At 34.1% G+C, this 11,759-nt stretch overlaps 2 protein-coding genes across 5 annotated transcripts; one reads left to right on the top strand and one right to left on the bottom strand.

Moving 5' to 3' along the window:
- Positions 1–1,495: 1,495 nt before the first annotated feature.
- On the top strand, positions 1,496–3,535 carry LOC140825338 (two-component response regulator ORR9-like). The gene is made up of 5 exons (XM_073187059.1): positions 1,496–1,918; positions 2,054–2,154; positions 2,283–2,360; positions 2,766–2,836; positions 2,978–3,535. Exons 1-5 carry the CDS (start codon positions 1,813–1,815, stop codon positions 3,330–3,332), a joined length of 711 nt encoding a protein of 236 aa, XP_073043160.1. The 5' UTR covers positions 1,496–1,812; the 3' UTR covers positions 3,333–3,535.
- Positions 3,536–4,296: 761 nt separating this feature from the next.
- Positions 4,297–10,514, bottom strand: LOC140825334 (cystathionine beta-lyase, chloroplastic-like). 4 transcript variants are annotated; one of them, XM_073187056.1, is made up of 14 exons: positions 10,378–10,514; positions 10,077–10,119; positions 8,599–8,767; positions 8,374–8,498; positions 7,434–7,504; positions 7,239–7,330; positions 6,953–7,040; positions 6,740–6,851; positions 6,250–6,346; positions 6,077–6,158; positions 5,525–5,642; positions 5,071–5,178; positions 4,830–4,932; positions 4,297–4,637 (listed from the first exon to the last, which is right to left on the bottom strand). In XM_073187056.1, exons 3-14 carry the CDS (start codon positions 8,663–8,665, stop codon positions 4,462–4,464), a joined length of 1,239 nt encoding a protein of 412 aa, XP_073043157.1. In that variant the 5' UTR covers positions 8,666–8,767; positions 10,077–10,119; positions 10,378–10,514; the 3' UTR covers positions 4,297–4,461. The 4 variants fall into 4 exon arrangements, with proteins under 4 accessions (XP_073043157.1, XP_073043156.1, XP_073043154.1 ...); XM_073187055.1 differs by having other exon boundaries at positions 10,077–10,138; positions 10,378–10,495; XM_073187053.1 differs by lacking the exon at positions 10,378–10,514 and having other exon boundaries at positions 10,077–10,297.
- Between the last annotated feature and the right edge of the window lie 1,245 nt (positions 10,515–11,759).

Below are 11,759 nucleotides of genomic sequence, written 5' to 3'. Positions count from 1 at the left end.
AAGTAATACAAATATACGAATAAATTCAGCGACATATATCATCGATCGAAAAAACATAAAAAACAATGTATCATTTACAAATTAACAAGAATGATATTTCTGTCAATTACTTGAAAATCAACCTCGGGTGGATGAAAAAACTAAGTGTAATTGTTGTGTTAGCACGTTACGTACGATTGCAGTGACATAAACATCGCTCGACTATAAATACATTGCTTAAATCCAAATTCAAATATAAAAATTCACAGTCCATTATTATAATATATATATATATATATATATATATATATATTATATGCACAATATATGAATGAATGAATGAATGAAATTAATATGACATAATACATAGGGCACACAATTGCATGGGCACAGGAGGCAAATCTTGAAAGAGGCATCAAAAGGAAATTGGCCTCTATTTGCACCACCTGCTCCACCACCACCAAAAAGCCACCAATGCTGACATCACCTGTATCTCTTTCCCGGATTTTCCTTGGCCCCACAATCAAACACGCCTACCAAATTTCTACTCTCAATTTCATATATACAGCGATTTTTTGCAATATTTTTATATATATATAAAATATTAATTTAATTTATATTCAAATAAAAATAATATATAATTACAAAATTAAACTATAATTAGAAATGATTATGAATATAATTTAAATTGGTTATATTTAAAAAATTTACAATAAAGAAAAAAACAAAATAAAATATGAAACAAATTTGTTGTCACTGTTTTGCCCACAGATGATGTCATACTCCGAGTCCGAGCCCGCGGCTGCGTGGCTGTACAGTAGGTCCTTATAGCAATTACTTCGTATTCGTCTTCGCTTTACGTAAATAATTAACCCAAGTTGTTATAGAACTCCATTGTAAGACATTATAAACTCATTTTAAATCTTTTATTTTTAAGATGTGTGACAAAAGTATCATAATCACCCCTCCTTCAGAACGCAACGTCCTCGTCGTTACCTGATCCTTCGATCCACCAGCGTCGAGAATCTAGATGTGGCTTCCGTCATGTAGCACTTTGTCCCGCAGGTTCAAGAGGTGACTCCTGTCATGTAGCACTTTGTACCGCAGATTCAAGAGATGTCTCTTATATATATATATAAAATATGTCATCAATGTAATTTGAATTGTTCTAAATAAACATAATTCGACAATAAATATATATTCATGTTGGGGTGTTTATTGTCAAATTATGTTTTTTTAGAACAATTCAAATTACATTGATGACATTTTTAAAATGGGAAAGAAAAGACCATAAAACATAATAAATTCATTGAAAAATATATATTTTTAATATTTAAAACCAGATCCTGCCATTTCCTTTCCCTTTAAAAAAAAAAAAAAAACAACCAAGCCACTTAATTAATTAATGCCTTCAAATATTTGAGCCACCATGTTCAAGATTTGTTTGTTTATTTATGTTATATTCTTAAACTATAGATAGTTTATCAGCATTTTATTATTAACTTTGCAATAGTTTAATTTGTATAGCTTTTCTTGGAATTCAATTCAAAGTAGGAAAAATATTGGGCAAATCTTTGGATGATATTTGGTCAGATCTTGCTTTCTGGATTTTCTTGTGTACTTATTGCCTCCTTACAAATCTCGCCTTCCCCACAACTCACACACAAACTAACGTATACCAAACGAATCCCATTTTAGCTACAAAAATACCACTTAACTTTTCTCCTTTCCTACCCATCATTTCTTCTTCAAACAACAATCTTTTTTTTAATCAAAATTTGAGCTTCGAATCCCGTTTTCTTTGATAAATTTTGGAGATTAAGAATTGGCGCAATGGGTATGGCCGCAGCAGATGCTCAATTTCATGTTCTTGCTGTTGATGATAGCTTGATTGACAGAAAACTTATCGAGAGATTATTGAAGACTTCTTCTTATCAAGGTTCTTTTTTTATATATGATTTAAGTATTTTTTCTTTTTACGAAAGCAAGTAAATGGTTGTTATTGATTTTGTAATGAATTTGATTTTCTGGGCTTGGTTTGCGTCTAATTATGGTGCATTTTTGTCTTCGACAGTTACTACAGTTGATTCTGGTAGCAAAGCTTTAGAATTTCTCGGTTGGCATGAAGATGAAATCAACCACTTAAGCTCAACCTCCCGATTTCCCAAAAACCAGGTAATTTCTTGTATTTTTGAAAACACTTCTACCTTCGAAATAAATTTAATGAATGGTTTTCAAAAAAATTCCATTTTGTTGAAATGTTTAAATTCATTTCAATCTTATTTATTTTCTGGATTTCACAGGTAGTGCAAGTAAACCTTGTTATTACAGACTACTGTATGCCTGGAATGACTGGCTATGATTTGCTCAGGAAAATGAAGGTATGACACAATTTCTTGGTTCCTGTCGTGGAAAAATTTCATCTTTTTCCTTATGTTTTTACTAATGTTTAGACTTATATTTCAAGAAAATACAAGTTTTTCAATCCCAGAATTATAGTATTATATGATTTGATGTATCCTGGTAAAAGGTTGTCCACACGGGTCCTTTTCTCGCCATTCAATTTCAGATCAATTGAAATCTTACCAAAATCTTGCAAAATCTTTTCCCCACCTAACGTGTATAAATATATACATACATTCATAAATGTTCACACTAATATATAATAAAATATGTAATAATACATGAGAGGAAAAGTCAACACATAACTCGTTCAACGAATCCTAAGCCGTTGTAATTTTTTACAACAAAATCAGCTGTATTAAAATTTTCAATTTATTTTACAGGAATCTTCATCTCTTAGAAACATACCAGTAGTTATCATGTCATCCGAGAATGTTCCTTCAAGAATTACAAGGTAAAATAATTTAAAGATAACTGCATGTACTACAATGTGAAATCCCGAGTAATGGAAATTATAAAAGTCGAGATAAAAAAAAGTATATATTATCGGCAAAGTTGAAATTAAGATTTTTTTTGTTGTTGAAAAATTACACAGATGCTTAGAGGAAGGAGCAGAAGAATTTTTTCTGAAGCCAGTAAGATTATCAGATGTGAGTAAGCTAAAGCCACATATTATGAAAACCAGAAGTTGGCATGATACTGAAGAAGGCCCTGAAAAAATTGAGAAACATGAATCACTTTCATCGTCGCCGACGCCGTCGGAGTACGAGAAATCCGAAGAAACGTCGTTACAGATATTAGCACAATCACAACCACAACCACATTATGATCAAACAACACAATCTAGTAATAACAACAGCAATAATAAGAGAAAATCAATGGATGAAGGGCTTCCATCACCGGAGAGAACAAGGCCAAGATACAATGATCTCACTCTGGTGTCAAATTAAATTAAGAGTTCTTATGTATTATGATCATTTTGTTTTTGTATATTTGACCTTTGTATTCTTTTTTTTTTTTTTTTGGTTTTCTTATTCTCTGTTTTGTATATAGAAAGTGAAGATATATTTGATAGAGATAAAAGGGGAAGAATTGTGATGAAGAAACGTGGACACCATTGACATGAAGAATTTCCACCCAATTTTGTTTTTACTAGGACCTGATTGTATTTCATTGTTTTGTATTTAAAAAAGAACTCATCAACCGGGGTTGATGTGTGTTTTTTTTTTTTAATTTGAGGGGTATTTTTTGTTTGGGGAGTGTATTTTTTTTAAACATGATTAGTGAAGCCTATCCAGACTTATAATTAATTAATAGTATATCTGGGAATTTTTTTTGAATAAAATATAATTAGTAAAGTTTCAAGAGAATTTATAAAATTAGACATTTAGAGAATTAACATTTCCAATTATATATCTCCATTCCGCATACGGCATACTTGTTTTCTCACACAAAATAAATGTAAAAATTATAGCGTGATACGATTCAAAATGATAAATTTCAAATTCATCGATTTCAAATCGTTGGATTTGTTTGAATTTGAATATATAAATCAAACAAGCCTAGCCGGGGCTTTGTTTAACAAGAAGACAGCCAGTTGATTGACCACTAAAAGTAGTCGTATCGAGTCTATAGTCAGTAGGAAACAGTTGCACATGGTCTGTGGCCTTTGCTTCCGATGGCATGCATAGACACAAGACAAATATTTTTTTTTAAATAATATTATTGTATTTTTTGACGTAATAACTTTAGGCCCAAATATTACATATATAATATATTCACCGTAAGACATTTGTTCTTTATTTGATTTTTGTCTTTATTTGGTTCTCGTGATGAATTATGGACCATAGCGAACGATTTTGTTTAGTAACATGAAATTATATTTTATTATTTGGAAAAACATTATTATTTTTAATAAATTACCAAACATCACCATTGTGCTTTACAATTTTCAAAATAGATCATGCTGTAATCCTTTTAAATTCTGGAGCCTGAGAATTTCTAATGACATTCCATCTGCAAAACGATTCAAAATCATGTTTTTTGAAACGTAGCCTGAGGCTGCGAACACGGAAGAACCTAAGCTGGTCCAGTTCTAAGAGCATTGTCTAAATCAGCAATCAAGTCATTAACATCTTCGATTCCCACGGAGATGCGCACAAGATCCTCAGTTAAACCTCTGGCCTCACGTACGGCAGCTGGTATGCTTGCATGAGACATAAAGCAAGGCAAACTTATAAGGGACTTGACACTTCCTGCAACAAAAATAGGAGTCCGAGTTAAACTAAAGAGCTTTTAGTAGCACCACCCACTAGTAAGAAATAGTGCTGCCGCACCAATGATTTTACATGTGCTTGAATATGTGCGTGTACGCGCCTGGCAGGAGACTAAAAGAAGATTTAGATTGTCGGAAGTTTCAAGAAAATAATTGTAAAACGAGGAGTTACCAAAACTGACGGTTATGCTGAAATATTTGGTTCTTTCGGCTATATGCTTAGAAAGTGCCAGTGACCCCGTTAAGAAACTGAATACAGATCCAGCGCCCTTGGCCTGCATCAAGTGAATAATTAAACCAATGGATATCCGTGTGCATTTTTATTCTCTTTCTATGGTCCAGGAGATGGGCTGTCTTGTGTTGGTGTTTGGCATGATTACAACATCAATCGAGCATTTCAGTTGATTTTGTACCTGAGAGTAATGTAAAGATCTCCCGGGATGATCAGGAAGACCGGCATAATTAACCTTTTTGACCCTCGGATGAGAGGAGAGAAATTCAGCAATTTTTTGCGCATTTTCCTGTTCATCGCAGGTTTATCGAATCAAAAGACTGAATTGTCAGCATTAAACATTAAAATTAAGATCCCACTCGTCTTCCATTTAAGGTGCTACTGGAAATATTTTTAAATTTGAGATATTGATAGTAAATGATAATAGGTTTCAGTGATGCAAAATAGAAAATGCTCAACAGCAAGATATTAATAGTTCAACACAATCATTTTTGAAATGGGAGACGAACCAAAAGGTAAGAACAATGGAGTAAAGTTCAACCAAAGGTGCGAAGAAGCAAGTGATTACTCACATTAATTCCTCCCTTCCAAAAAAGGTTTATCTAACAGAGAGACTTGGAAATATTTGACAATACCTGTTGCTTCTCAACCCGCAGGGCCATAGTTTTAATGCCTCTTAAACAAAGCCAACAATCAAATGGAGCTAGCCCTGAGCCTTCCGCATTCTGTAGAAAATAGAGGTCTTTCGCCAAGCTAATGAGCATTAAAGAACGAGACAATTACCAATTAATAAAAATGTTTGTACCAGCAAAATGTGGATTCATTTATCGTAAAATTCATAAAAAAAATTCAATAATACAACAAGAAAGGGGCATGCTTTATTATTGAGATCCGATCAAGCACAACAAATGGTGAAAGTAGTAACTTAACGCAAAAGAGGATATCAGGAAATAAAAATCCAAGACTAAAAATGCTAGTAGCATGTGAGACGTCAGCGAATTTCAAATGTCCCCATTCAATGTCCTACATGATGGTTTTCTAAAAATACATTAAAATGCATATCAGTAGACCTTATCATTTATCTTTTCTTTTTTAATGCATGAAAGATAGTTATGAAAACATGGGAAACACTGCTGAAGTCAAATACAGGTAAAAAAACTCTGAAAATCAGATGTAGGCGATAGTACCTTTCTCCTTTAATAGCAAGTATACCAGCCATGAGATCACTGTGACCAGATATGAATTTAGTTGCAGAGTGCATCACAATATCTGAAAAATGATTTGATAATCCAAAGTTGTTCAAAGGTGATCTCAGTCATACAACAAAATATATTTACTGTTAGGTTGAAGAAACAATTACCAGCTCCAAGTTTCAAGGGTTGACACAAAACGGGAGACATGATGCTATTATCCACCAACACAAGAGCCCCATGAGCATGAGCAATCTCAGCAATTTTCTGAAAAACAAGAAGAAAAGTACAAGTCAAAGGCAGTTGGAATCGGAATTCCAAAATGAATAGGGAGGAGGGTGGGTGAGAGGGTAAAAAAACAAGTAAATATATACTGAAGACCCAACCAACAATTTTTCCACCTATGCTATTATTATAAATATAAATACATGGGTATTGAAGGGTGTCCCACCAGATACAGAGAAAAGATTTATCTATCTATCTATATGTGTGTACATCATAAAAAATCGAGATTTAAGAAACTAATGTTCAGGAATTGCTCCTCAATCCAAACACACAAGAGTGTAAAAACAGATAAAAATGCCCTAAATAGAATTGAACACAAAGTAAGTGCAAACCCTCTGTGCTATACTAGAGATTTGACAACAAAAGGTCACCTACACAAATGTCAGAGATTTGTTGTCGTGGGTTTGTTGGACTCTCCAACCACACAAGCTTTGTCCAGGGCCCAATTGAAGACGCGACCTCATCCAAATTAGTTGTATCAACACGCCTATGCCATACATAATAATAATTAATCTTGCAGCCCAATTTAGGAGGCTGCGGAATGTAAATTATTACGAAGTAAGATTATGAAGAAAAATTAATACGAACTTAACCACAACCCCTGATTTAGGAGTTACTTGTGACAGCAAACGGTCAGATCCACCATACATGTCATCACCAGCGACGATCTCCTCGCCTGTTATTAAAAGAAAAGAACCCTGTCTTAACTCTTCACCAAGGATTGACAGACTTGGATTGGTCAAACAAGAACTTCATGATTTCATGCAGTTCCAGATCAAGCTGTCTCAAATGGTGATGATCAGATGATGTTTGCCACAGAGAAAGACCAATCAATGTATGAAAAAGGAATATGATGATAAATTCACGAAAATACCAGTTCCAACAAGATGAGTAACTGCTGACAGAGCAGCCATTCCACTAGTGAAGCACAATGCTCGATCAGCCTTATCAAGCTTTGCAAGAAGTCTGTACAGTAGACAAATAATTGATGAGAACAACAGAAGAAAGTGCATGTTAACTGTGAACATAGAAAAAACAACAACATTAATTATACGAGAAATGTACAGACTTTTCCAAAACATCTCGAGTAGGATTTCCACTTCTTGTATAATCATAAGGCCCATATTCTGTTGCAGAAGGCTGTAGAACAATCAAGTTGACCATGATACATCTCAAATATTAACAACACATTATTCCAAGCAGTATACATTGATTACACAGCATATAAGCAAACACTGACGATCCCAGAATTAAAAATATATATATATATATATTTTCAAAATCTTCAGTATCTCTTTAGCAACAGCACATTGAAAAACTACCTGCGGTATTTCGTAGTTCAGATGTGATATAACTATGTTAGATTCCAGAATTAAAAAAAAAAAATATATATATATATATATATATATATATATATATATTCAAAATCTTCAGTATTTCTTTAGCAACTGCACATTGAAAAACTACCTGCGGTATTTCGTAGTTCAGATGTGATATAACATGCCTAACATAGTTATTAACTTGATACTTCAAAGGGGGCACTATAACACAAAAACTACTGAAGACAGATAAATTTGAACCAGAATTTATAAATGAAAATGTACATCTTACTATCCTATTTTTTTACAAATCGAAGAAAGATTCACAGCCTTGGAAGTCATCTGCAGATCCATGGCAAGAGATTGAATTTCAGTGATTAAAGAACATGAATTGACACAATAAAATATGGATCAAAGTATAAGTAACTGCAGCATCAGCTGACCAGGGATATAACTTAGACAACACTACTTACTGAATTGGTATAAACCAATCATCTATTTTCAGGAAACATACTTTGGTAGCAGCTGCATTTGTCATTACGACATTGAAGCATCTCAAAGTTATGTGCATGTACACTGATCTTCAAAGATACTTGTAGCGAATTTGTATATTATCCTCAACAGATCCTTAAACAATCAATATAGTTTGGCTAGCCTCATGAATCAGAACATGCAAAATTGAAAATCTACCTGCTTGAAAGTAGCTGTTTGATAGAGAGGTGTGCTTAATGCGCCATAAGGATCAAATTCATTCGCAAAGTGCATCAAAAGAGTAGAAATACTCAGCTCACTCATGTCCCCGGTCTCCTTTTCTGCTGAGACAATTTATGGAGCTCAAAATTATATTTAACGTAAAAATTTACCACGACATAGGAAACTGTCTATCAAGGGCTAAATACCATGTAAGAAAACTACCATTTGAACATTCCGCAATCCCGTCGACCAAAGCTGATGCGCTGACATCCATCTCTTTGTCTCTCATGCAGTTTAATTTGAAATATTGGTGACTCGAAGAACATTTTCCCTTCTCGAGCACATTTGGTTTGAAAGAATAAAACAAAGGGCAATTCTCTTTGAGCAAACCCTAAAATATCAACATAGCTTTATCAGAATAACACCTTATTTGGATCCATGAGAAAATTTAAATAAAGGAAAGAATACATGATATGATTTTAGACAATTAGCAGTTTTGTCACAATTCCCCAATTTAGTTCAAAGGGAAACTAAGCATCTGGTTTTCCATCAATGAGTTTACTTTAATCTGGTAAGATTCAGAATTGTAACAAGGTTGCCGCACTTCCTCGTGTTAAATTGTGGTTGAATAAAAAAACCATTGTTGCATTTATGACTTCTCTCTTTCCATCCTTACAAAACCTACAACCTAGCCAATACCATTATGGGAACACTAAAAGTTTATAGCAGCCTACAGCCGCCAGTCAACTGACCATATTTTCCAAGGAAATTTATCAAAATCCAGCAATACTGTAAATTGCTAATTTGTGGCCACATAAATAAAGAATAACATGATTCATGCTTAATATTTACTAAATTTAACGATATAATAGCTCATAAATTCATTTAATAAATTGCTAAACGCAGTAGACACCGTCAAAATATTACAATCACAACTTGGATCCTCCACACTATGGATGTTCAGATCTAGTATGTGGGAACTTTCACTTATATATATTGTGGGTTATCATGGGATTCTCGCATGGAAGAGATTTTTCATGATCTCTGACCAACTGGATTAACCTAGCAGCTTCAACCAACTCCCACATTCATTAGGCCAATGCAACAAAAGCACAGACATATTCACCAGCAAGAATGGTGCATTTAAATACCTAATGCTAGGTAAAAGTAAGAAGGTGCATCTAACAGTCGAGAATGCTAGTCAACATAGCATGTTAGGTTCTGGTTACACTACAAAATCCACGGGCTGAAAAAAAAGGTCTTCCCTTTCAAGTTTTGAGTCTTTTTCCTGTCCATTACTTAACAGAACCCTTATTCACATTTTAACGAATCTCCGAAAAAAGGAAAAACTAACCCAAACGCCTGAAATTTCTTCCCTTCTCTGTCAATATACTACACGTCCGAGAAACCCTTTAAGGCTTTAAGAAGCCAGTGAAAAATATAGTGAAGGGGGAAAAACTAACAAATTGGTCTTGACACCAGGAAATGCTAATAATCCCATGTAAAAATAATCAGACAGCTAATCCGAGCACGTATCTGATAATTACCTCAAAACTCCTAATATCATAACCGTCCCATAGAGTAAAAAAAACTTCATTTCCGTATCACAGCAATTAATGGATATTTGGAGCTTTCATTTGCTATAACGATAAACGTTTAGAATCAGGCGTAAGTGCACTTTCATGCCAAAAAACACTTACCCCACTGTCAATTGAGTTTGTTGAAATATACGAAAAGAGTGATCTGAGAGACAAAGGAGAAGCTGCCATCGTTAATTTTCAGCAATGACACAGACGAGGTTGAATAAAACGGGCAAACAAATACCTACAAAACGTCCAAAGATATTACAAGAATAAATATATATAGAGCCGTATGTGTATGTGGTAGTGTCCGTTCTATGAAATTACTCAGCGTCCTTCCCTACACGACACACACACACGCTCAAATCGAGCACACCAGCTCCCTATCGCAAATAAACCGGAATCTAGGTGGAGAAAGAACCTAGCTAGATACCCCCGTCAGATGTGTCTCCGGGCGGGTCTCGGTGGTAGGTGTGTAAAATTGGATCGCCCGGCGGCGCGTGTATTAGTGAGGAGGAGTCCGCTGCATTTTTTGAGTAAATAATCCTTTGTTCATAATTGGTCCCTGTATTTGAGTTAATTCTAATTTAGTCCCTCGATATATTTATGTGCTAAAGTTTTTAAAATTGGTCTGAAAAACTCTTTAGCGGACGGACAGTCCACAATTGACAGTTCTTGAAACACGTAAATCTTACCTATTTTATTCTGCCATCAAATCTTTATTCTCATTTCGTTATTCAATGAAATTAGCTTTATCGGATTGGACTCCGACTCTATAATCAATTATAAATTGTTTCAAGTTTATTAATTAATCGAAACATGTTTATTTTGGTACCTTAAACTTGACAAGTGAATGAATGAGGACTTCTGCATTGTTCGACTTTAATATCATGCACTACACATATATAAATTTTATATGTACGTCCAAATTTTATTTATATAATATTAGCATTACATTAGTACATTTTAAAATAGAATAAACCAGTGGATTCGACTTTCAAGTTTCAGCCATAATTTGAATCAAGTTCAAAACCGAATTTTAACTTAGATCCATCCAAATTCATGAGAGTTGGTTTTTTTTTTAAAAGACCAATTATTATAGTAAGTAACTCTGCGCGTAGGCTGGATTAAAAAAAAATTAAACTCTATCATATGGATAAATTTGTAATTTCAGTTCAACTATTCAAGCTTCACCATGAGATTTTTTTTAAAAAAAAAAAAGAGTTGAACTTTTTAAATGCAATTTAAGTGAAATCCAACCTACGCGCAGAGTTTTTTTTTTTTTTTTTTTTGAAGGTAAACAGCACCATTAAGATGATAAAGAAAGATCATGTTCTACAGCTTTCAACAACCAAGTAGGAAAACCACATGTTCCCCAATCTAAATTAGACAACAAAATCAAAGCCTTGTGGGCTAAAAGATGAGCTACTCCATTGGCAGATCTCTTCATATGGTGAATCGATAAGAAATTATGCTCATGAAGCATAGAATGAATCTCCAAAGCTAAGGCACCGACTAATCCCAATTCTTCTTCAGGTTTGGTTACTGCATGGACCGCCTGAAGAAAGTCTGAAAAGATACAAACATTAGCAAACTGTTGGGCCACACAGTAATCCATTCCAAATCTTAAAGCTTCTAATTCAGCACTCTTAATCGACCCCTGATTTCGTATCAATTTTGCCTTGGCTCCTAAAAGAAGCCCATGAGAGTCTCGAATAACAGCCCCAACACTGAATAGGTTATTTGCCTCATCCCAACCTGCATCCGCATCAAGCCTCACCTGACCAACAGTCGGCCGTTTCC

Source organism: Primulina eburnea, chromosome 3, assembly GCF_022965805.1.
Source record: "Primulina eburnea isolate SZY01 chromosome 3, ASM2296580v1, whole genome shotgun sequence".
Lineage (NCBI taxonomy): Eukaryota > Viridiplantae > Streptophyta > Magnoliopsida > Lamiales > Gesneriaceae > Primulina > Primulina eburnea.
The sequence above is the reverse complement of the archived record's forward strand: the minus strand, read 5'-3'. Positions and strand labels throughout refer to the sequence as shown.